General features: G+C 52.6%; 1 protein-coding gene across 1 annotated transcript; it reads left to right on the forward strand.

Annotated features, from left to right (window-relative positions):
* The first annotated feature begins 738 nt into the window (after positions 1–738).
* On the forward strand, positions 739–25,845 carry ADRB2 (adrenoceptor beta 2). The gene is made up of 2 exons (XM_036391659.2): positions 739–2,136; positions 23,700–25,845. Exons 1-2 carry the CDS (start codon positions 963–965, stop codon positions 23,732–23,734), a joined length of 1,209 nt encoding a protein of 402 aa, XP_036247552.1. The 5' UTR covers positions 739–962; the 3' UTR covers positions 23,735–25,845.
* Positions 25,846–26,045: the final 200 nt, after the last annotated feature.

A 26,045-nucleotide genomic window follows, 5' to 3' on the forward strand; every position in this document is an offset into this window, starting at 1 on the left:
CTGTGCGTGCTGGGGAGCACACGGGGGGCACGGGTGGGCTGGGGACACCTCGGGGCGGGGGCGTGGGGACATCGGTGACGCTGCGGGCAGGAGGCACGGGGACAGGGCGGGGAAAGGAGCACACGGGGACACGCCGGGGCGGGGACAGGAGAGCACCGCGAGGAACAGGGGCACACACGGAGCAGGCTGCGGGGACACGGCAGTGAAAGGAGCTCACAGAGTCACCCTGGGGCCGGGGACAAGAGAGCACGGAGAGGAAGGGGAGCGCACACGGAGCGGCTGCGGGGACACCCTGGAGCCGGGGACAGGAGGAAGGGGAGCACACATGGAGCGGGGTGCGGGGACACGGCGGGGAAGCGGAGCGCACAGGGCGATGATCTCCTGTCACCCTGGGGCGGGGGACAGGAGAACGCCGAGAGGAAGGGGAGCGCACAGGGCGATGATGTCCTGTCACCCTGGGGCGGGGGACAGGAGAGCACCGCCAGGAAGGGGAGCGCACCCGGAGCGGCTGCGGGGACACGGCGGGGATGCAGCGCACGGGGCGGGGACACGCGTGGGGCAGGCGGGGGTGGCCGCGGGGTGCGGGGGGGTCGGGGTGCGGTGCCGGCCGCCATTGGCTGCGGCGGGCTGATGTCACGGGCTGCTGTCACTTAAAAAGCTCCGCGGCGCCTAACGGGCTGGGACACGGGCTGGGACACGGGCTGGGACACGGCAGGGACACGGCAGGGACACCGGCTGGGACACGGCAGGGACACCGGCTGGGACACGGCCGGGCCGGGAGCGGAGCGGTGCCCGGTGCCACAGCCGAGCGGCCCCGCGCCTGTCCCGCAGCTGTGCCGTATGTGCGGCTCCCGGAGCGGCGCCGCGGCCGCGGAGCCCTGAGCCGAGCCCTGAGCGGAGCCCCGAGCGGAGCCCTGCGCGGAGCCGAGCCTCGCCCGCCGCCCCGGGGCTGTCGCCGGGCCATGGCCGAGGCGGGGACGGAGCTGCCCGGGGGCAACGCCAGCGCCAACCAGAGCGCCGCCGACCCCACGGTGTCGCGGGACGTGTGGATGGTGGGCATGGGCATCCTGATGTCCCTGATCGTGCTGGCCATCGTCTTCGGCAACGTGCTGGTGATCACGGCCATCGCCCGCTTCCAGCGCCTGCAGACCGTCACCAACTACTTCATCACCTCGCTGGCCTGTGCCGACCTGGTCATGGGGCTGGCCGTGGTGCCCTTTGGCGCCTGCCACATCATCATGGAGATGTGGAAGTTTGGGAACTTCTGGTGCGAGTTCTGGACCTCTCTGGACGTGCTGTGCGTCACGGCCAGCATCGAGACCCTGTGTGTGATTGCCGTGGACCGCTACTTCGCCATCACCTCCCCGTTCAAGTACCAGAGCCTGCTGACCAAGGGCAAGGCACGTGTGGTCATCCTGGTGGTGTGGGTGGTGTCGGGCCTGACCTCCTTCCTGCCCATCCAGATGCACTGGTACCGGGCAGACCATGAGGATGCCATCCGCTGCTACCAGGACGAGATGTGCTGCGACTTCTTCACCAACCAAGCCTACGCCATCGCCTCCTCCATCATCTCCTTCTACCTGCCCCTCGTCGTCATGGTCTTCGTGTACGCCAGGGTCTTCCAGGTGGCCAAGAAGCAGCTGCAGAAGATAGACAGGAGCGAGGGGAGGTTTCACACCCAGAACAAGGAGCAGGAGCAGAAAGGGGGAGCCGGGCACCGCCGCTCCTCCAAGTTCTTCTTGAAGGAGCACAAGGCCCTCAAAACCCTGGGCATCATCATGGGCACCTTCACGCTGTGCTGGCTGCCCTTCTTCATCGTCAACATCGTGCACGTCATCCAGGACAACATCATTCCCAAGTACCTGTACATCCTCTTGAACTGGCTGGGCTACGTCAACTCTGCCTTCAACCCCCTGATCTACTGCCGGAGCCCCGACTTCAGGTACGCCTTCCAGGAGCTGCTGTGCCTGCGCAGGTCCGCCCTCAAGATGTACGCCAACGGCTACTCCAACAGCAACGGCAGGAGCGACTACAACGAGGAGGACAACGGCTACCCCCTGGCCCCGGATAAAACCTGCGAGCTGCTCTGCGAGGAGGGCTCCTTCCCTCGCCCCGAGGACTTTTTGCACGGCAAAGGTACTGTGCCCACCGGGGAGGGTGCTGGGGGCTCGGGCGGGGCTTGCACGGAGGAGCCTTTGCAAGGAAAATCGCCCTCTTTTCATAACAATAGTGATTCTTTTCTAGAGAGCGACTAAAGCCTAACAGCTGCGAGAAACCCCAAACTCGGGCTCTGCCAAGCGGGGCTGGCCCTGGCAGGGCAGAGGGGCTGCTGGCAGCTCCCCTGGTTTGGGGCACCACGCGGGGGTCCCTCAGGGGGTGGGGGATGCCAGGCTGTGCAGAATGCTCGTCCCCAGAGGGACTTTCTGGCCGTGGCCGTGAACTGACCTGGGACTGAACGACCTTGCTGGGGGCCGGGAGCGGGGCTGGACGCCCCTGCCCCGGTGGGACTGCTGCCGGTGCCCCTGTCACCGCCCCGCTGGTGGCTCTGGGAGCCCTCCTGGCCAGGAGGGCACCTGGGGCGGGGGTGGCACGATTGTCCAGCCCGGGGCACTTTGCGGAGATGGCAAAACCCCTGAATCTGATCTGCGACAAAGCGGCGGGGAAGGGATGCAGGCAGCGGGGCGGGCTCGGGGCTGCCGGCTCTGGGACAGTTTGATCACAGCCCAGAAACTGTGAATGCTCTCTGGGGTTTTGTTCTGCCAAGTGCTACGGGACTTTCTGTAGGGAAAAAAAAAAAAAAGAAAAAAAGAAAAGAAAAATAACGATAGAAATAAACGGAGCGTCTGCCTAGAATGTGGGCCTGTGACTGTGGGACTCAGGAATGTGGCACTGGGAAGTCGAGTGACACCCGGCTACAGTCACAGCCCAGCCAAAAGCTCGTAAAGCGCCCGGTTTGTTTAACTGCGAGTCTCAGATGACAGCGAGCCGGGGGAGGTGGCACGGGACGGGGTTCGGGTTTTCCGCGGCACCCTGGAAGCGCCGCTCTGACCGCGGCACGGCTGCAGGTCCCTTGGGATAGGACAGGATAGGACAGGATAGGACAGGACAGCATAGGATAGGATAGGATAGGATAGGACAGGATAGGATAGGATAGGATAGGATAGGATAGGATAGGATAGGATAGGATAGGATAGGATAGGATAGGACAGGACAGTCCCTGGCTGGAGAGGAGCAGTGATTTGGGCTGGGGGCTCACCCCGGTGTGACACGCTGGACCCGCGGCCGGCAGGGTGTGCAGTGCGGGGTTCTTTCAGGAATTCTCGTGAAAGGGGCAGGAAAAGCTGCTCCCGGGACCTCTCGAGCCGCGGTGTCCCGGGGGATGCTCGGGGATGCTCGGGTGTGCGGACCCTCCGCATTTCCATGCGCTCGCTCCGCAGCACGGGGCTGTTGGTGGCATTGTCGTTGTCGTGGTCAGTTTTGGGGTGCGGGGCTCGCTGGGTGCCCGGGAGCCCTGTGTGGGTGCCGAGTGGCCACCCGGGCTGAGTCCCGGTGCAGGAGGAGGAAGAGCGGCTTTGGGGCAGCCGTGCCCGTCCTGGAGGAGCCGGGGCTGGAGCGGGGCTGGAGCGGGGCTGGAGCGGGGTTTCTGGAGCGGGGTTTCTGGTGCCGACACCCCCGGCAGTCCCTTGGCTGCTCTGAGGACTCGCCCCGAGCGCTGGTGCCGGCAGGGCTGGAGGGAATCCCCCGGCCGGGAGGGGACATTGCTGCTCCAGGTGTGGCGACAAACTGCTCGAGCTCTCAGGGCAAAACGCAGCGCTCTGGGAACTCCTGCTGCTCCTTTTGCTCTCTCCCAAAGTGCTGCTGATCCTGCCTGGGGAGGAGGAGCAGCTCCAAGAGCCCTGTGCTCCCTAAGCCCCGTGGCTGCCTGGGCTCCTCTTGTCCCCTGCGCAGCCCAGCAGCGCAGCAGGGACAGGGAATGTGCCCGGAGCCCTTCCCTCGCCCTCTGCCTGCCCGTGCCCTCACCTGCTGCCCGGGGAGCGGTGCCAGCAGTGCCCCAGGCTCTCGGAGTGCCAAGGAAGGGTGACACGGTGACACTTTGTGGCGTGAGAGGCCGCGGGGCAGCCCCGCGGGTAAGCACGGACAGGAGGAGGGCAGGAGAGGGGCTGGAAGGGATGGAGAGAGGCTGGAAGGGCAGGAGAGGGGCTGGAAGGGATGGAGAGGGGCTGGAAGGGATGGAGAGGGACTGGAAGGGCAGGAGAGAGGCTGGAAGGGATGGAGAGGGGTTGGAAGGGATGGAGAGGGGCTGGAAGGGCAGGAGAGGGACTGGAAGGGATGGAGAGAGGCTGGAAGGGATGGAGAGGGGTTGGAAGGGATGGAAGAAATGGAGAGAGGCTGGGAGTCGGGCACTGCTCACTCCATGCTCCACTGGCACTGAGAGAGAGCTCAGAGGATGTGCAGGGGTGGGGAGGTGGTGCAGGTACACACTTGGTGCAGGTACACACTCGGTGTAGGTGCACACTCAGTGTAGGAACACAGTGTAGGATCACAGTGCAGGTACACACTCAGTGCACGTGCACACTCAGTGTAGGTACTCAGTGTAGGAATACGCTCAGTGTAGGTACACACTCAGTGTAGGTACACAGTGTAGGTGCACACTCAGTGCAGGCACTCACTCAGTGTAGGAATACACTCAGTGTAGGAATACACTCAGTGTAGGAATACAATCAGTGTAGGAATACACTCAGTGCAGGCACTCACCCAGGGGCTGCAGATGCAATTTAGCTCCTTGCAGGCTGTGATTATTAAGCAGCATTCAGGGGAAATGAGCATTAACCTCTTGATTGCAGAGATCAATATCTCTGCCTTGCTTTATCTCCTCTGTCACTTGATCTGCTGCCAGTCCCTGCTGCTCTGCCATGCCCAGGGCACCGTGGGTTTGAGAGGGCACAGAGGGGTGAGGTGTCCCACAGTGCTGGGGCCAGGCCAGCCCCCAGCAGGCTCCAGTCTCCCCAGTTTGAGGCAGGACCCTGTGGCACAGGGAATTCCCATGCCCACATCTCTGTTGTGGTTTGTGTTTTCACCATGATGAATTATTTGCATTTCGGTAGCGCTGGCGGAGCAGGGTTTGTTGTCCAAATAATTGTTCTCTTTTTTTTTTGGCTTCCTCTCCTTACTTCAAATATTGTGGCTGTGGGTAGCCAAAGCTGAGAGATGAGCAAGTGATTATTTGCAGAAGCACTCCAGCACCCAGAGCACGTGGCTCTGGAAGGGACAGGGAATTTTGGGGTCTTTGCACTGGACAAATGAACTCGGTGCTGCAAAGCTCAGCTGCACTGCCAGGAAACCTCAAGCTTGCACTGGAGTCTGGGTGTTGAAGAATTGCTTTCTTTCCTATAAGGCAACATTAGTAAAACTGGTGAAATATAAACTGTGCAGTTCTGGGGGCAGCTGGAATCAAAAGAGAGAAATAGTGGAGGAAAAAATATTATGGCACCACCAAAGCCAAATCTTTCCATGGCTGGGGAAAAAAACAACTAAACCCTGTTAAAATATTTTATATTAAAAAGTTTTATAGACATATTAAAAAATGGAGCATTGGAGTCAGGAGTTGTTGTTTAAATTGGATTTTAGGATTTTACACTGGCAGAGTTGGCTCAGGCTAAACACATCTGATAAAACACACGGTGGTGACTTCATTTGAGGGAAATCAGTGACAAACATTAAATTCTCCCAGCAAACAGAGCAGGCTGAAGCAAACACTGTGCTGCTGGCTGTACCTCGTGCCACTGCCACAGAGGAGGGGACAGAGGGGACACAACCCCCAGGTGCTGCTGTGCAGCCAGCTGGAGCCTGGCCCTGCATTCACTGCTTTTATCCACCTTGGCCAAGCAGATTGGTTTTGTTTTTAAAGTCTTGGTGGGGTGAACATCACAAACACAGCTTGGGTGTTGTTACAAAAGCCTGGCCTGGCTGTGGCTGCTGCCTGGGACTGGGGAGCTGCAGTTTGCACAGCAGGGCTGTCTTTGCTCCATCATCCCCAGCACAGAAAGCTGCTGGGTTACACCAATCCTTCGCCTACCTGGGCAGCCAGGGCTGGAAATGCTGCTTGCTGTGGCCCTGGGGAGATGTGGAAGTGAACAGGGAGGAGGCAAAAGGCTCTGGGTGCAGATCCCCGCCTGGAAGTGTGGCTCGAGTGCCTTTTTAGGAGTGGCTGTTCCCAAAGTGCCTCGAATCCCAAATTGTTCAGCAACTCCTGCAGTCCAGCACTGCCCACAGGTGCATCTTGCACTGTCAGGGCTGTGCCTGCCCCAGCCTGTAGAGCTGGACCCTGTGTTTGGGGTTTGTTTTCATGTTCTTTGAGCTTTCAATGCAGCATCAGCCTCATTGCATGGCTGAGACAATTAAATATGGTAAAAACTCACTTATAATGAGCTTATCTTTACTATTTCCCACAGACTCACCCTGGTGCTTGGCTGAAGGTGAGGGCCCAGCACAGCAGAGAGGGAGGGCAGAGATTTCAGTTCCTAAATGCCCCCAAATGTTTGAAAATGGACCAGAGATTAGGAGTGTGGAAAACCCCATTCCCCTGGATCTGGCAGCTGGAATTGCTGTGTGTAAAGGTGCTGAAGCACAGAGTTTAAGGGGCCACTGAGATTTTTTTTTAACTTTCTCCATCATGAAAAAAAGTGTATTTGCTGCTTCTCCATGCATGCAACTTCAGTTTTGCCATTTTCCCTATGGCAGGAGCACCCAGCTGGATTTCTGTGCAGTATTTCCAGTGCCAGGGAGAGTGGATTGGGAAATATTCACTTGTTTCCTGTCCTTGGTAAGGACATTTTTGCACAAGTGCACGTACAGATCTATGTGTGTATCCATTATCTATATACAGCAATACTTAGAGCGGAACATAAACAAGGAAATGTAAAGGGTTTGCTGTGCCAGATAAGTACAGAGATGAAGATCTGTATGTTCAAAACTCCAAGTATTTACTGCAGGTCCCACTGACTGACGTGTTGAAATAAAGAGGATTTATGGGATTTATGCTGTAGTCAAGTGTCCTTGCTTAAAGCCAATTTCTCCCATATTTCCCAGCATTTTCCTAGTGAATCCTTCAGGGCTGATTAAAGAAAACCAACACCTCCAGGAGCAGGGAGGAAACACAGTGTGGACAAAAACTTCCTTAATTTATTATTATTTTTTATTTATTTATTATTTGTTATTTATTTATTATTTGTTATTATTTATTATTTATTACTTGTTATTTGTTATTTGTTATTTATTATTTTTTATTAATTATTCATTATTTATTCCTTTTTATTTTTTTAATTAAAATTTAAATTTAAATTTAAATTTAAATTTAAATTTAAATTTTAATTTTAATTTTAATTTTAATTTTATTTATTTGCTATTTTATTTATTATTTATTATTCCAGTGCTCTGAGCCCTGGCAGGGGAGGAGGCCGTGGATGCTCAGCACTCTCTGGTTTTCCCCTCTCCCACCAGGATCTGCAGACAGGGGTTTAGAAACCCACCTGCTTCCCTGTTTGGGCTGGCAGCCCTCGTGTGCCCCCGTGGCAGCACTCCCAGCAGCTGGCAGGGTTTAATGCTCTGTTGCTGCCACCAGTGCCAGCATCCCCCGGGGCTGGGAGGGAGCTGCAGCCTCCCCAGCTGTGGGGGTTTGGAATTTGGGCTGGGGGAAGGTGAGGGGGTGACCTGTCCTGCAGCAAGGGGGTGGCAGCAGCAGCCCTGCCTGCCCCAGGTTGCCTCATCTGGGAAAAGCTCCTGGAGGTGTTTGTCTGGAGAGGTCCCAACCTCCCTCCTGGTCTCTGTTACCCGGTGTCCTGCTGCCCCTCCTGCTGCAGGCAGGGGTGAGGAAAGAGCAGGAGTGATTGCAAAGCAGGATGCCAGCCCAGAATGTTGCAATGATGAGGGTTTTGTGTCCTCTGTGCCACTGAAGCCCGGGATGAAGCCTTGGCAGCAGAGGACACTGTGCCCTGCACATTTTGAGGCTTCTCCTTTCCAGAAACAGCAGCAGGGAATTGTTGTGCAGCTCAGACAGGGAGATTGCAGCAGGCACTTCCTGCCAAATTACAATAATTTGTGCTTTCAAGGGATAGAGAGCCCCAGCCATGGCTGACTGCAGGAGGAAAACATCACTCAGGCCTTCAGCATCCACGGGGGAGCAGGAGCTGCCACCCACCTTTCCCCATCCCTGTTACAACAGGACATCCCTGACAGGGAACATTTCACCTGGAAAGGTGCTTGGGCTTAAAAGGTGCTTAAAGCCAGCCCTTATTGCCCCCGAGGATGCCAGCAGCCCCTCCTGGCCCTGATCCCCCAGGAATGCCACAGGAAAGGCCTTGGGGAGCCCCAGTGGCCACGGGCAGAGCCTGGGGCTCACAAACACAATCCCACTGGGGCTGTGCTCTCCCTGCTCTCAGAGCTCCCCTTGCCTCCGAGCTGTGCCAAAGGGATTTTTCTGTCTGTAAAGCTGCTGGTGCATCTGAAGCCAGCTCTGAGCCTGGCTTGGCTCTCTGAAGGAGCTCATGAGCCCCTCTGGGGTCAAGGCAGGGCTCAGGGCAGGATTTGGGCTCTGCTGAGGCCTCAGCCCCAGGCCAGGCTGGTTCAGGTTTATCTCAGCATCGCAGGGCTGGCTGTGCTGCTGACACTGCTCCTCCCAAAAACCACCATCAGCAACAAGTCCTGATCCTCATGAGGCAGAGCTCAGCTCAGAGGGCTGGAGCAGAGGGTGGCAGCCTGATCCCAGCCTTCCCCAGCAGGCGAGGGCAATGGAGAGGGAGGAAAGCTCTGAGAAGTCAGAACAGATTCCCCTCTGAACTGACCCAGTTCCCCCACAGATATTTTGGGGCTGCCACCAGCTCTGCTGTGTGCAGACACACTTCCTCTCACCACCACCATCAGAAAACACACACAGCTCCCACTGAGACATTTCATCTGAAGGCCAGACTGCAAGAAACTTATTTAGGTCTCCAGTTTTTCTCAGAAAGAAAAAAGCCACACATTTCCACTCACGTGTCAAACACAACAGAGTGGGACTCTCAGACTCTGGAATCCTGAAACCCCAGGGATGTTTTGCACTGCTTCTGAAGTCTTCAAGGCTGCCTCCCAATGTGCTGTCCCATGGGACCTGCATCCAACAGCCACCAAGGAGGTCAAGTCCTGACAGGCACCATTTATCTGATTCCACTGTGGCTTTGGGGGTGATAAGAAATGTTTTCAGCAGCGTGGTTCTTGCTTCAGCTGCAAGATATCAAGATGAAGCCGTTCCCACCCAGGGATGAACAAGCATTTCCTTCAGCCAGGCAGAAAAAAAAAAAAAGAGGATTAAGGAGAAGTTTTTCACACTCGCATACACTTGAGAGGAAAAAATATTTACATGAGGGAGAAAGGACTTGGCAGGGCCTCCCCAGAGGCCATTTGCTGTTTATGCATTTCTCAGGCCTGGGCTGAGGCTGCAGAGCCTGAGCCTCCCTGAGCCACTGGGGGATGTTTTTAGGGCTGGGAGATCCCTAAAATCAGGGGGATTGTGTCTGTGAACCCCAGGCTCTGCCAGTGTGGCTCCCTAAGGCCTTTCCCTTGGCATTCCTGGGGGATCAGAGCCAGGAGGGGCTGCTGCCATCCTCAGGGGAAATAAGGACTGGCTTTAAGGTAATTAAGTTATTATCTTAATAATAACTTAAGATAATAAGTTATCTTATTATAACTTAAGTTATAAGTTATATAAGTTATAAGTTATATAGTTATATATAACTATATATATAGTTATAGAGAACTCTTTTAGGACAGGTTTGGATGTCCAACGAGGCTCCTATCAGCTCTGCCATGAAAGTCACAAATCCAGCACAGACTGGTGGTGGGAAGAGAAGGAATCGATGGAGAATTGTTACGTGGAAAGACGGATGCAACCAAATAGAGAGACAAAGTAAACTACAGCCCAAGGAGAGTGTAAAAAGATGGAGAAACAATTAGAGATGAGAAATCAGTCCTAGGAGGGAAAATGACTCAAGCACCAGCAGGAAACTCAGGAGGCTGGATCCCCTGAAAGGGAGGGAGAGGGAAGGAATGGATTGCAGAAGAGGAAGCAGGGCTGGGAAATGCTGTGAGAGCAGGGCCTGCATTTCAGGGCAGGATCTGCATTTCAGGGCAGGATCTGTGTTTCAGAACAGGATCTGTGCTCCATGGCAGGATCCACATTTCAGTGCAGGATCTGTGTTTCTGTTCAGGATCTGCATTTCAGGGCAGGATCTGTGGTTTTGCTCAGGATCTGTGTTTGCATGCAGGATCTGTGTTTCAGTGCAGACTGTGTGGGCAGGATCTGCATTTCAGAGCAGGATCTGCATTTCAGAGCAGGATCTGCATTTCAGGGCAGGATCTGCATTTCAGTACAGGATCTGTGTTTCTGTGGATCTACATTTCAGGGAAGGATCTGTGTTTCTGTCCAGGATCTGTGTTTCTGTGGATCTGTGTTTCTGTCCAGGATCTGTGTTTCAGTTCAGGATCTGTGTTTCAGTTCGGGATCTGCATTTGTCCAGGATCTGTGTTTCAGTCCAGGATCTGTGTTTCTGTGGATCTGTGTTTCTGTCCAGGATCTGTGTTTCTGTGGATCTGTGTTTCAGTTCAGGATCTGTGTTTCAGTTCAGGATCTGTGTTTCTGTCCAGGATCTGTGTTTCAGTTCAGGATCTGCATTTGTCCAGGATCTGTGTTTCAGTCCAGGATCTGTGTTTCTGTGGATCTGTGTTTCTGTCCAGGATCTGTGTTTCTGTGGATCTGTGTTTCTGTCCAGGATCTGTGTTTCTGTGGATCTGTGTTTCAGTTCAGGATATGTGTTTCTGTCCAGGATCTGTGTTTCAGTCCAGGATCTGTGTTTCTGTCCAGGATCTGTGTTTCTGTGGATCTGTGTTTCTGTGGATCTGTGTTTCTGTGGATCTGTGTTTCTGTTCAGGATCTGTGTTTCTGTGGATCTGTGTTTCTGTGGATCTGTGTTTCAGTCCAGGATCTGTGTTTCAGTCCAGGATCTGTGTTTCTGTCCAGGATCTGTGTTTCAGTCCAGGATCTGTGTTTCAGACCAGGATCTGTGTTTCAGACCAGGATCTGTGTTTCTGTCCAGGATCTGTGTTTCAGTTCAGGATCTGCATTTGTCCAGGATCTGTGTTTCAGTCCAGGATCTGTGTTTCAGTCCAGGATCTGTGTTTCTGTCCAGGATCTGTGTTTCAGTCCAGGATCTGTGTTTCTGTGAATCTGTGTTTCAGTTCAGGATCTGTGTTTCTGTCCAGGATCTGTGTTTCTGTCCAGGATCTGTGTTTCAGGCCAGGCAGCCTGGCTGGTGCCTGTGCCCTGCCATGTCCCCTCTGTGCTCCCGGAGCTCTGGGGGATGATGGCTGCCTCTGGAATGAGCAGTAGCTTTGCTTCCTTCTCAGGGCTGCCCTGCTGCCTGCCAAGGCATGGCTGGGAGGGCGTGGGGCAGGCGTTCCTGTCATGCTGGAGCCAGGGATGCCTTTGGGGTGAGTGTGTGACAGGTATGGAGACAAACCAGGACAGCCGCCCTGTCCCTGCTGGCCTCGGGGATAAGGAGGTGGGAATGGGGAATCACAGAGACACTGAGGCTGGGAAGGACCTCTCAGAGAATCCAGCTCAGCCTCTGACCACCTTGCCAGCCAGGAGAGTTGAAGGGGAAATGGTTTTTTTCCCCATGGAAGGGCTGTGGGAAGGAGTTGGGTGCCTGGGATGCTGTTGGGTTTTGGCATCACCATCACTCCCAGGAGTTTTGCTGGTCTTAATTTGCTCTTTGTTTGTCATCCTGAGGTCTCCACAATGCCAGCCAGGAGCTGTGGTGTGTTGGGAAGGGACAGGCCAGCATTGTCACCTCTGTTGGTATGTCCACCATGCAGATTTCCCTGTGTGACCAGGGCTGTGGCCCTGCTGTTTCCCTGGGAACACGAGTGTCACTGTCACTGTCACTGTCACTTGCTGAGGTGGCTGATCCATGGGCAGCCCCAGAGGATGAGTGGAGGGGCTCCCAGCTCACTGTGCCCCAGGGAATTCCAGACTTCCCACGGGAAGGTGGGAACCCACGGGCTGGGGGCCTGGGAGGGACCCTGGCTGTATCAGGGATGCAAACCATGGTCCAAATGTCCATTTTTCAATGGGACACTTCTGAGAGAGATCCTTTGTTAATAATGGAATAGGTTTTTCTTCCCCTGAAAAAAAGACTACCTTGATTAGGCATTGCAAAATTCAGATGATTTGCGACATGCATTGTTGAGTTTTTCAGGTGTTTGTTCTATTCATTACCCAGCCCACAAATTATCGCAAGGAAAATTAAGTTTTAGAGAAAAAGCCATGCTAAGTGAGGATCCTTTGGGTGCCATCACTAACAGGAGCCCTTGGAGCACGGGGATGTCTGTCCAGGGGCCATGGCCACCCTGAGAAGGATCTGCCTGGGCTGTGCAGTCCCCGGGCAGGGATTGTGCTGTTACTGACACACACAGCGCTTGGAAAGGCCAAAATGTCCCCTCCAGGCTCTGGGTGTGACTCCTCAAAACTTCCTCAGCCCTGTCTGAGCCTTGTCAGTGGCAGGAAAAGAGAAAGGCAGCGTGAAGGTGTCACCCTGCTCATGGTGACAAACAGCAGGGCCCAGATTAGAAACCAGTCTGTGCCCTGGTGACTCACAGCCCAGCTCAGTGCCACCTGCCACTGCACCTGCCAGGACCTGCCTCTGCCCCCTGCCAGGACCTGCCATGCAATCCATGCCTGGCAGCAGTAGAAATCCATTTTATGTTGTATTTTTTAGGATGAAACCCTTCTCTTCCTTTGCTGCTTTTGGGGTGGCTGTGAGACAGCTGCCACCAGATCTTCCAGATCACAGAGGGGATGAGAGCTGGACCCCCAAATCCTTCACTCCAAACATGCAATCCATGCCTGGCAGCAGTAGAAATCCATTATATGTTGTATTTTTTAGGATTAAACCCTTCTCTACCTTTGCCATTTTTGAGGGTGGCTGTGAGACAGCTGCCACCAGATCTTCCAGATCACAGAGGGGATGAGACTCAGAGCTGGACCCCCAAAATCCTTCACTCCAAACGTGCAACTCTTGCCATTCAATAGTAGAAAACCATTTTATGTTGTATTATTTTAGGATAAAACCCTTCTCTTCCTTTGCTGCTTTTGGGGATGGCTATGAGACACTGAGATCTTCCAAATCACAGAGGGTATGGGACTCAAAGCTGGATCAGACACAATCCTTCACTCCAAACATGTAATCCTTGCCTGGCAGCAATAGAAAACCATTTTATATTGTATTTTTTAGGAGGAAACCCTTCTCTACCTTTGCCACTTTTGAGGGTGGCTGTGAGACAGCTGCCACCAGATCTTCCAGATCACAGAGGGGATGGGACTCAGAGCTGGACCCCTAAAATCCTTCACTCCCGACGTGCAATCCTTGCCTGGCAGAAGTAGAAATCCATTTTATGTTGTATTTTTTCAGTCTTTAAAAGTGTCTGCAGCCCCTGCCAGCTTGTTCCATGGACTTTCAGTACCTGCTGAATTCTCCTCCCCCCTGATGGACCAGGTTGTGTTTGCAGGAACTTTCCTCTTTCCCCTCCCCTGGGTGATTCATCTGAGGGTGCATTGCATCAATGCAAATGGGGCTGAAAACGGCAATTTCTGTACAAATGGTAATTCCAGGAACAGCCAAGCCAGGTCCCAGGCTGATAATGGCAATTTCTGTACAAGTGGTAATTCCAGGAACAGCCAAGCCAGGTCCTCTGGGGCTTTGCTCGAGGAAATAAATCCCTGTGGGTCTAGCCAGGAGTTCCAATTCTTTTTTGTTATAATTAATAAGAGAAACTTGTGGATTTCTGAAGGGATTCTCTGCTCCAGCGCAGACCCAGGGATGGTTTATCCTGCTCAGAAGTGGAAGATTTTCAGGCTGTGTCTTTGCAGAAGGGAGGGGTGTCCACTTCTTCCCCGGATAAAAGAGTCCGGGACAAACCAGAGGGACATAATTTCCTAAATCTGTGTCTCCTGCCCCTGCCAAGGCAGAGGGACATCACCTCCTCCATCTGTGTCTCCTGCTCCACCCTGCTTTCCCCACAGGAATCCTCACCCCCATCCACGGCTCCTTCAAAGGATGGTGATGGGAATAACGAGCCCTTTGTTGTTAATAATAGAGACAATCTGGAGATGAGCTGCTGAGGGATTACAGGGCTGCTGGACTGGTTTGGGAGGTGAGAGTAATGGAGCTGAATAAATGCGTGGAGCTGAATAAATCCCACCCGCTCCTCCTTTCATCTTCCTTACATGGAGCTCACTCAAGTTTGGCTTCCAGTAATTTATGGGAAGTTCAGTTATTCCCACACCCCTCTTGCTGATTTCTGTGCACAGAAACCACTCTCATTGCACAGCACAGGGGGGATTTTTTGGCCACTTTTTGTGATCCTGAGCCCTGCTCTGCCCTCCTGCCTTTGCAGTGAGCCCAGGGCCAGGTGTGAAGGAACCAGAGGATTCGCCCAGCTCTGGGGTCCTTCAGATGTCGGTGCTGTCGTAACTATGAAGCTGATTTAAAATAAAACACGCCTAAAAACATCTCCCATATCAGACCCTCGGAGGGCTGTAGCGAGCGCCTTGAACTCTCCTGCCATTCCTACACAAGCCTTGGGACCACCCATTTCCAAATGAGGTTTCGGGTGACTGCTGGGCTTCTCAACCTCCCTAAACGGGAGGGAAATTACAGTAAATGAACGAGCAAAATGAAAGCCTTGTGTGCCCTTAGCATCCCGCCCCTGCCATTTTGGCACATTCCTGCACTCTTCCTCCTGCAAGGAGTGTCTGTGTCATTGCCAGCCCCATCTCTGGGGTCAGGAGGAGGGACTGGCCCTGCTGCTCTGCTGAGAGCTGGGGCTTGCCCTGGAAAGGGGGCGTGAAAAACGCCAATTAAATTGTTTTTAAGAATTTTAAAGTTTAATAGCGATAAAATGGTTATAAAAATAGGAATACCATTAGAATAGGAATAATTTGGACAATTTGAATTAGGACAATATGAGACAATAGAAACAAGGAGTTACAGACAGTCTGGGTACCTCTTTCTGGGTAAAATAAGCCTGAAAAAGGACCCACGCTAACAGAGGATTAACCCTTAAAAACAATAACCTGTTGCATATTCATACACCTCATCCATGATGCATAAATTCCATTCAAACACAGGATTCTGTCTGGGCAGTGTCAGCTTCTTCCTCTGAATCCTAACAGCATCGTCCTGCAGAGCAAGGTGGGAAGAAGTTCATTTCTCCTGATAATGGGGCAATGAATTCCCTTTCTCTGAAATATTCAGGTGTCCTGTGGCTGCTACCTCACTGCGAGTCCTTTCTTTAGAAAAGTATCCTACACAGCACAGTTTCTATTTTAACATTTTGTTGTAACCTAAAACTATATTTAACACACTAGTTAAGAGAATTAATACAGCATTACTTTCTAACACAACACATATAATATTCATTTTAATATTCACTTCATTTTAATAATAACTTTATGACACAACACATATAAAATTTCACAACATTATTATTATTATTATTATTATTATTATTATTATTATTATTATTATTATTATTATTATTATTATTATTATTATTATTATTATTGTTATTATTATTATTGTTATTATTATATTTATTAATACCAAAAAGCAATCATAAAATACTCATTTTTCAGAAGGGGACAAGGCAAGCCCAGGCTCCAGCAGTGATGTTGCTGCCAGGGGCACAGAGCAAGGGCTGCATCCATCAAGTGCAGCAGGTCACCGTGACTGGAACCATGAGATCACCAGCTCCACCCCACAGGGAAATCTTTTTATATCTCCCTGATAGATGCCAACCATTTGCTCAGTCCCTGCAGCAGGGGCTTGCCAGGGAGCAGAGCAGGAGAGCCCAGCCCTGGTGCTGGGAGCTGGGCTGTGAAAACAGGCAGTGTTTGCCCAGGTGTGATGGGTAAACAGCCCTGGGTGCCTGGCCCTGCCTGGCTGCTGGGTGTTGTGTCTGCCTGTGATAGCATCAGCACCCTCTGCCAGCCCAGCTGGGCTGTGCTGAAACAAAGCTTGGGGTGAGCCCAGCCAAACCAAAGCTTGGGGTGAGCCAAACTAAACCAAAGCCTGGAGTGAACCCAACCAAACCAAACCAAAGCCTGGGGTGAGCCCAACCAAACCAAATCAAAGCTTGGGGTGAGCCCAACCAAACCAAACCAAAGCTTGGGGTGAACCCAACCAAACCAAACCAAAGCTTGGGGTGAACCCAACCAAACCAAAGCAAAACTTGGTGTGAACTCAACCAAACCAAAGCTTGGGGTGAGCCCAACCAAACCAAAGCTTGGGGTGAGCCAAACTAAACCAAAGCCTGGGGTGAGCCCAACCAAACCAAACCAAAGCCTGGGGTGAGCCCAACCAAACCAAACCAAAACTTGGGGTGAGCCCAACCAAACCAAAGCTTGGGGTGAACCCAACCAAACCAAAGCAAAGCTTGGGGTGAGCCCAACCAAACCAAAGCTTGGGGTGAACCCAACCAAACCAAAGCAAATCTTGGTGTGAACCCAACCAAACCAAACCAAACCAAAGCTAGGGGTGAGCCCAACCAAACCAAAACAAAGCAAAGCTTGGGATGAGCCCAGCCAAACCAAAGCTTGGGGTGAGCCCAACCAAACCAAACCAAAGCAAAGCTTGGGGTGAGCCCAACCAAACCAAACCAAAGCTTGGGGTGAGCCCAACCAAACCAAACCAAAGCTTGGGGTGAGCCCAACCAAACCAAACCAAACCAAAGCTTGGGGTGAGCCCAACCAAACCAAACCAAAGCTTGGGGTGAGCCCAACCAAACCAAACCAAAGCAAAGCTTGGGGTGAGCCCAACCAAACCAAACCAAAGCTTGGGGTGAACCCAACCAAACCAAAGCAAAGCTTGGGGTGAGCCCAACCAAACCAAACCAAAGCTTGGGGTGAACCCAACCAAACCAAACCAAAGCTTGGGGTGAGCCCAACCAAACCAAAGCTTGGGGTGAACCCAACCAAACCAAACCAAACCAAAGCTTGGGGTGAGCCCAACCAAACCAAAGCGAAGCTTGGGGTGAGCCCAGCCGTGCTGGATGGAGCCTTTCCCACACAGGTTCAGCCCTGGCAGTGTTTGCCAGCCCTTGGCACAGCTCCTGTGCTCCACCCTTTGATGTGGGTGAGAAGGATCAGAGGAAAATCGGGATTTTCTCTCAGTAGCAGCTACTTCCAAGTGAGCCATTGCCTGAGGGGATTTTGGGAATGGGGTTTGAGCTCTGCAGCAGCTTTGGAAACTGTTAGTGGGGATGTGTTGCACAAGAGGCCAACTGGGGCTCTGTCCCTCTCCCTGCCCCTGTAATTGGGCATTCCTGACCTGCTTGTCACTGATTTAATGGGATGGAAGATCCATGAAACTCCTCAGGAGCAGCATCCTCCAAAATCTGGTGATTGAACCATGAGTTGGAATTGCAAGGAATTGCCAGGAATTGCCAGGAATTGCAGAAATTGCCAGGAATTGCAGGAATTGCAAGGAATTGCCAGGAATTGCCAGGAACTGCAGGAATTGCCACTCCTGCAGGCTGAAATAAATGTGTTTGGATCCCTAAAGTTCCATGAGGAGGGGATGGAGGGAGAGCTGATGGATGCTCCACCCTGGGCAGGGAATTCCTGAGAGTCAGGACACGCTGCTCAGGCTGCAACAGAAGATTTTCTCCTTGTCCCCGGGTGGGAGACAGCAGCATGAGCAGGTGGAGAGGATATCCCTGGGTTCTGTGCTAGGAAGCAAACCCCTGGCTGAGCACTCATTCTCTAGGCACTGTTGGACTTCCTAGAATAAAAATCCTTCTGCATTTCCCCCTGACGCTGAGGTATTTTGCATAAAACAATCAAGCTGACCACCCCAAGTCCATTTACAAGTTTTCCAGGAACTCCTTGGGGCAGTCAGAGGAAATCAGAGTTCAGGGCTGGATTCCACGAGCGATGACGCCAGGCCTGGGGAAGGATTTTTAATCCAAATGTTCACAAACGCTGCTTTCTTACAATGTGGGATGTTTCTGGTGTGGATCCCCTCCAGGCATTCACAGGCACCTGCTGATAATCCCATTTCTGTCAGATCCCTGGCTCTCTCCCACCTGGAGGATCAATGTTTGTTGTTTTCTTGGGAGGATTTGGTGGCGTCTCCATGCTTTTGGCATTCCATGGCCTCCTGAGCTTGGCACACAGCAGTGCTCCTGCCTCTGGGTTCCCCAGGGCTGCAGGAACGGGGAGAGAACCCTGGGGATCATCCCAGCACCCCACCAGAACCCCCTGCCCCAGCAGGGCCAGGGAGAGCAGCTTGGCAGAGCTTTGTGCTTGGATTGTGGCAGGAGGGAGATGAAATCCCACCCTGGATCCTCCTTTGTGAGGAGTCAAGGCAGATGGAGAATTCCAAATTCCACCCCAGATCTTCCTTTGTGTGCAGCTCAAAGGCAGGTGGAGGAGAAAATTCAAAATTCCATCTCAAATCTTCCTTTGTGTGCAGCTCAAAAGCAGGTGGAGAATTCAAAATTCCATCTCAGATTTTCCTTTGTGAGGAGCCCAAAGGCAGGTGGAGAATTCCAAATTCCATCTCAGATTTTCCTTTGTGAGGAGCCCAAAGGAAGATGGAGGAGAGATTTCCAAATTCCTTCCCAGATCTTCCTTTGTGAGCAGCCCAAAGGCAGGTGGAGAATTCCAAATTCCATCCCAGATTTTCCTTTGTGAGCAGCCCAAGGCAGGTGGAGGAGGGGACCTGTTGCTCCTCCAGGGAGAAGGTTGTTCTGCTCATTGTTAACTTGTTTGGCTTGGGTTTAAGTCCTGTGTTCGCTGGAATATCTGCAGAGGAAATTGGGTGTAAGCCAGGCTTAGGGACACATCTACACTCTGCTGGCATCACAGCAAGGAAAGGAAATGACAGTGCCACAAAGCAAGGGGAAGTGTTGCCTGCATTGGTTTAGGTGGGACATTGGGATTAAACCCTTCCCTGTGAGGGTGCCCCATCCCTGGCAGTGCCCAGGGACAGGGTCTGGAGCCCCTGGGACAGTGGGAGGTGTCCCTGCCATGGCAGGGGTGGCACTGGATGATTTCAAGGTCCCTTCCAGCCCCAGTCATTCCATGGTTCTATCCCTGGTCCCTTGTCCCTCTGCTGGGAGCAGCATTCATTCTGTTAGATGATTCACAAACCCCACAGGACCCAAAGCAAGCAGCGTCCTTCCACTTCCCCAGAACTGAACAAAGAAGAAAAAACCCCTCAGAAAAGCTGGGACAAGGGAAGGAGAGGGAAATGGGATAACAGAGCCTTTAAAAGCCTGTTGCTTTGCAGCTGTTCCCGCCCTGGCTGCTTTCCAGAGGTGCTTGGATGATCCTCTGCCTGGAAAAAAGGAGTCCTTCAAACCCATCACTTGATGGGGACACTATTCCTCAGCAAAGGAGATGAAAATCCAGGTTTGGGGTTTAGGAATGGAGCTGCACCAGTGTGGGAGCCAGGGATCTTCCCTCAGGTGGATTTGAGTGATATCCCAGTGCTGGGAGACCCTCCAGGTGGGCATGAAAGGCACAGAGGACTTGGACCTCCAGAGAAGTTTGATGCCACAGGCAGCAGCAGATATGTGGAGTGAGTTTGGGACTGGCTCGTGGGGAAAGCTGGACATGTGCTAAGAATTGGGAATTTGTGTCCCAGTCTGGCTTTGTGGCTGCTGGACCAAGAGCCCAGCTGGGCTGTGCTGGGCTTGGCCCAGCAAACTGGAAGGATGAGCTGGAATTTTTCCTTTCCTAGACAAAAGTGATCATAAACCAGACTAAATCTGGGACTGGGACGCTCTGGGGTTGTTTTTTATGCTGCACCTTGGCTTTTTATCAGGCATTCACAGGTTTTTCTTTCCCCTTGAGCTGTGCAGGAGCACCTGATGGTTCCTCTCCTGTTGCTGAGCCCTGGGGTTCCTCTCACACTCTGCACTTGCAGCAGATGCTGTTTAAATGTTCCAGGAGGAGCTGCTGGCACATGGGGGATGACAGGTTGCAGAAACAGGATAAGATAGCAGGAGTTTCCAGGGAAAGCTTGGAGAGGCAGGAAAGGAAAGGGGGGACAGTCTGGAGAGGGCTGTGCCAGGCTTGGCTGGGTTGTGAGAGCCCCGTGGAGGTGCAGGCGGTGCAGGGCAAGGCTGGCAGATTTTCCTGGTTCCTGGAGGGCTGGAGCAGGAAATTCTGTCTTGCTCTGCCCTCATTCCACCCTGGATCCCTGGATTGCGTGGGGAGGAGCTGCTCAGCTGCCTTGCAGGGAGCTCCATGTCCGTGGACATCCAGCTCCTGTGGAGATTCCACAGGGCACAGGGCTCAAATGGAGTGAAGCAAATATAACATTGATGGAATCAGAGATTCTCAGAATGGTCTGGGTTGGAAGGGACCTCAAAAATCATCTCATGCCATGGCAGGGACACCTTCCACTGTCCCAGGTTGTTCCAAGTCTCATCCAGCCTGGCCTTGGGCATTGCCAGGCATCCAGGGGCAGCCCCAGCTGCTCTGGGCACCCTGTGCCAGGGCCTGCCCACCCTCAAGGGAAGGATTTCTTCCCAACATCCCATCTAACCCCTCTCTCTGTCAGTCTGAAGCCATTCCCTGTGTCCTGTCACTGCTGTTCCTGCTGATTTGCAAAACCACTTAGTGCAAAGCACTAAGACAACCCACAGAGAATTTGTTTTCCTCTTCATCCTCTCCTTGACCCCTTGGGAAATGTCCCCTGGGAGCCATTTCAAGCTCCTGCCGTGACTCTGTGGGCAGCAATCCATTCCCATTGACTGGAAAGGGAATTCTGACTTTCCCATCAGCTCCTCGCCCTGTGCAATGGCTGTCCTTGAGCCCGGGATTAATTAGGACTAATGACCAATAACGTCATCACCGGGCTTCCACCTCTCCTAGGAGTGTCCTGAGCCAAAATAAGGCAATGGAAAGGAGAGGATTCCAGCTGGGAAGCTGTTAACAAGGCTGTGCACCCCTGGCTTTGTGGGGTGTGGCTGATCCATCCTGCTGAATCCAGGATTCCCACAGGTGACCAGGCACTGCTCATTACCAGAAGGCTGCAAGGTTTCCTCAGCCAACTTCTGGTTTGAGTATTAAGCTTTGCCTTGTGAACCTTGAGGAATTCAGCTCCCAGGGCAGAGGAAATGTTGGAAGGGGTCAGGCGAGCTGTGCTCTGCCCGTGTCACTGGGAGCAGCCAGCAGCATTCCAGGACAACATCTGATTTTGTGCTTTTACGAGGCAGATGTTTGGGAGAAGGGCTGTGCTGTTTATTCCAGCTGCCATCTCCCAGCCCTGCTCCCTCTGCACAGAGGAGCCCATCAATAAAAATTCTTGGGGTTTTGCCACCATTTGGGCAGCCCTGCCTTCCATCAGGGCCTGCTGCAAACCCCCTCCCCCTGCACCTCACTTTTACAGGGGAATAAATCAGTGAGGGCTAAATCCTCTCTCAGAGACACGAGGATAAATCCGGGATGGCTGCGCTGACGTCGGCGCCGCGCTGGAATTGCAGAAGGGAGTTTGATTCCTTTATTTCAGGGTTCTGCTGCTGATTTACTGCAAAAGGAGTTTGATTCCTTCATTGCAGAGCCCTGCTGCTGATTTACTGCAAAGGAGCTCGGGCTCAGCGTGCCCTGGGACTCAGCAGCAAGGCAGGGCTTGCTCTGGGGGGCAGAGCTGATGGCAGAGCTGTTCCATGGGTTTTGCTGGAATTGATTCACAGAATTCATAGAATGACACAGAATTCACAGAATCACAGAATCACAGAATGACACAGTCACAGAATCTCACAGAATTCACAGAATCACACACAATCACAGAATTCACAGAATTAATAGAATCACACACAATCACAGAATTCACAGAATTCACAAAATCACACGGAATCACAGAATTCACAGAATTCACAGAATCACACAGAATTCACAGAATTCACAGAATCACACAGAATGAGTAGAATCACACACAATCACAGAATTCACAGAATCACACAGAATTCACAGAATCACACACAATCACAGAATTCACAGAATCACATACAGAATTCACAGAATCACACTCAGAATTCAGAGAATCTCACAAAAATCACACAGAATCACACACAGAACCGCAGAATTCACAGAATCACTGGGTTGGAAGAGATCTTCAAGCTCATCCAGTCCAATCCAGCCCCAACACCTCAACTGAACCTTGGCCCCCAGTGCCACATCCAGGCTTTGTTAAACACCCCCAGGGATGGGGACTCCATTCACCTTCCTGGGCAGAACATTCCAGAACTCCTATCAGATTGTGTGGCCTGCATTTGGAGCACCACAGAGCCATTATTGTGACCATCTTGTGGTGAGATATCCAGGATCATCGACTTTCTTTGTTTTCCTGGGCAAAGCCAGACCAGGATCTGAGCCCCTGGAGGGATGGGGGTGATGAGCAGCACCACCATAATGAGCAAAACTCCCTAATTACAGCAGCAGCAATTAAACCCCGGTGGCGAGGGATGCAGAGCTGGAGACAGAACCTTGCTGAGCTCTGTGGCTCCATTTCCTGAGCACAAAAAATGGAATTATTTTGGAGCGTCCCGTTTTCCTTCCCACTTGAACTGCACCAGTGGCTCTGCCCTGGGAGCTGTGGGGAAGGTTCAGGTTTCCTTGGAAGCTGGCAAGCACCATCTATAGGATTGCTGCAGAAGAGGCCTCGGGCTCCCAGCTGATGGAAAAGGGCGGAGGAGCCTCACCCTGAATTTCCAGATTTGTTCTGGAGAAACTCCCGCGTGCTCAGCATTGCACGGTGCCCAAAGGCACAGCTGCCCTCACCCATCCTCCATGGCTGGGGGCTGCTGCTCCTTGGTGCCCTGAGGGGATGCTGCCTGTGGAAATGCTGGAATTGCAGAGCTGGGATTATTTCACACAGGGATTTCCTGAAGAGCTCATAGTCTGCAAAATTTCCGGTTTTCCTCGGGAATTGTAGGGACGGGACAAGGGGGAATGGCTTCAAATCAACAGAGGTGGGATATTGGGAGTAAAATCTTCCCTGAGGGGATGGGGAGGCCCTGGCACTGGTTGGGAACAAAGAAGGAGGGGAAGAAGGGAGCAAGGAAGGAAAAAAGGAGGGGTGAACACAATTTGCAGGGCAGATGGAGTACAAACAATGTTTCTTAAGAGATGCTGGCAAGGGAAACTGGTGCAAATCATCCCTGTCACATTGGAACTTCATCCTTGATTTGCACAAGAAATACAACTCCAGTTTGGATACCCAGAATTCTTCCAAGAGAGGCATTGTGTTCCCAAAGAACAGATATGGGGGTTTTTTTTACCTCTCTGCAGACCCATTTTGGCTTTAAAGCTGTTTTCTTCTCCTACACACACAGATGATAATCTTTTACATGTCCTTATTAAAAAATATCACTTCCAGAAAATAAAAACACTGGCATATTCTGTACTTGTTCCTTTCTCTATCTCTGAATTAATTTCCCATTTTTTCATCTGGCTTGTCAGTCATTTCCTATCTCCACAATCAAGGAAAGAGGTTTAATCTCTCTCTCCTGGCTTTGGCATCCGAATCCCTCCTCTTTCCCAACCTCTCTGTGCTAAATTAACGCTGTTTTCCTTTCTCTTTGTCCCCCCACAGAGATCCCTGGATGCCCAGGAATGGTGGAGAGCTGAACCAACCTCTGTTGCTCACCACCCTGAGCTGTGAGGGCTCTGCAGAGATGGAGTGGGAGCACAGCCTCTCCTCCCTGAGCCAGGGGATGCTGTGGGAAGTGACTGCCTTGGCAAGGTCCTCATCCCAACCCACCACCCACCACGCAGCACCACCAGGAGAAGCTGGGCAAGGACCACCAAGGGACCAGGAGAGGCTCTGAGAGCCTTGGAGGACACCAGGAAGCCACGGGAACTGAAGGAGGGGGTGTCCAAACCATGACAAACGTGCTGAGGGGTTTTTCCCCTTGGAAAAGCCTTTCCAGAAGGGAGCACCAGGCCCAGTGTGGGCTCCAGCTGGACTGGAGGAGGCACAGCCAGGTCTCAGGGCCAGGTCAGGAGCCCAGCAGGTCATGGCAGCCTGTCCTCTGCTGGGTGGGGATCCAGCTGCAACAGGAATCTGTCCAAGACCAAGAGACAGCAGCGTGGAGGATTCCTTTGATTTATTCTGTGCTTGTTTCTCCTTCTGGTGTCTTCTCTGTCTACCTCTTCTCCTCTAAGAGCATGGATGGCCCTGACTGTCACCAAGGAGCAGGAGGATTGGCCCAGGGCAGGAATGGGGCCTTTGTTCTCTCCTTGCTCCACAAAAATCTCAACTGTCCTGCCTTGGGAAGGCTGGGACCTGGCAATCCTTTCCCTGCAGGAAGTCACATTTCAGCAGGACCTGCCACCCTTGGGAGCCAGGATTTCCCACCTGAGGCTCAGAAATGGCAGAATATCCATGGAACAATATCCATGGAACAACATCCATGGAACAGAATCCATGGCACAACATCCATGGCACAACATCCATGGCAGAGCATCCATGGCACAACATACATGGCACAACATCCATGGAACAGAATCCATGGCACAACATCCATGGCACAACATCCATGGCACAACATCCATGGAACAACATCCATGGAACAGAATCCATGGCACAACATCCATGACAAAACATCCATGGCACATCCATGGCACAACATCCATGGCACATCCATGGCACAACATCCATGGCAAAACATCCATGACAAAACATCCATGGCACATCCATGGTACATCCATGGCACAAAATCCATGGCACATCCATGGCACAGCATCCATGGCACAGCATCCATGGCAGAGCATCCATGGCAGAGCACCATGGCAGAGCATCCATGGCACAACATCCATGGCACATCCATGGCACATCCATGGCACATCCATGGCACAGCATCCATGGCACAGCATCCATGGCAGAACATCCATGGCAGAGCATCCATGGCACAACATCCATGGCACAGCATCCATGGCACAACATCCATGGCACAGCCATGGCACATCCATGGTACAACATCCATGGCACAACATCCATGGCACATCCATGGTACAACATCCATGGTACATCCATGGCAGAGCATCCATGGCACAGCATCCATGGCACAGCATCCATGGCACAGCATCCATCCCTCTCCTGCAGCTGTGGGAAGGAGCACACCGAGCTCCTGACTCTGGATTGTGGAAAACTCATTCAACAGAGGAAGAGATGGAAGGACTTACAGCCTCAGGCAGAAAACAGCAGGAAAAACTGGCTGGAAACCATAAAAACGTGCACCTTGGACTGGCAGGTGGTGGCCCAGCTGCAGCTCTGTGGTCACTGAGCTGGTACTGAACTGTGGGAGCCCCATCTCAGACCTTCCCCCTCGGGCTTCCAGCTGCAGAACCTTTCCCTCCAGTGCAATCCTATTTATTTATTTATTGTCTCGCTGCTTGATGTGAAGCTGCTAAAGGAGCCCCCTCCCCACAAAGAGCCAGGCCTGTGTGAGGGCCCTGAGCAGAGGGGCAGGACACAGGGACACTCCCAGCACTCCAGGAGCCACCTCCTGCTGAAGGTCCTGCTGTGGGAGGTGTTTGGACTTGGTGCTCCTTGAGGTTCTTCCCAAGCAAACCCATTCTGTGGTTCTGTAAGAGCTGAAAAGGAGCTCCCATCCCTGCCCCTGGATCCCTGGCAGTGCCCAAGGCCAGGCTGGACAGGGCTTGGAGCCACCTGGGATAGTGGAAGGTGTCCCTGCCCATGGCAGGGGTGGGAATTAAATGATCTTTAATGAATTGAATGATCTTTAATGAATGAAATGATCTTTAATGTCCCTCCCGACCCAAACCATCCTGTGGGGAGCAATCCCTGGCAAGGACAAGTGCTCAGCCCAGCAAAGCCCAGCTTAGCTCTGGCAGTGGGGATGTACTGGGAACGTGTGGGGAACGGGGAACTGAGCCCTGCCCTGCCTGGGAAGCCCAGCCAGGGGCTGGAGCTGCA

This window comes from Molothrus ater, chromosome 15, assembly GCF_012460135.2.
Source record: "Molothrus ater isolate BHLD 08-10-18 breed brown headed cowbird chromosome 15, BPBGC_Mater_1.1, whole genome shotgun sequence".
Taxonomy (NCBI): Eukaryota; Metazoa; Chordata; class Aves; order Passeriformes; family Icteridae; genus Molothrus; species Molothrus ater.

Coding starts and splice junctions, on each gene's coding strand:
- ADRB2 (XM_036391659.2), top strand. CDS start 963: ATGGCCGAGGCGGGGACGGAGCTGCCCGGGGGCAACGCCAGCGCCAAC. Junction 2,137..23,699: donor GGACTTTTTGCACGGCAAAG/GTACTGTGCCCA, acceptor GTCCCCCCACAG/AGATCCCTGGATGCCCAGGA.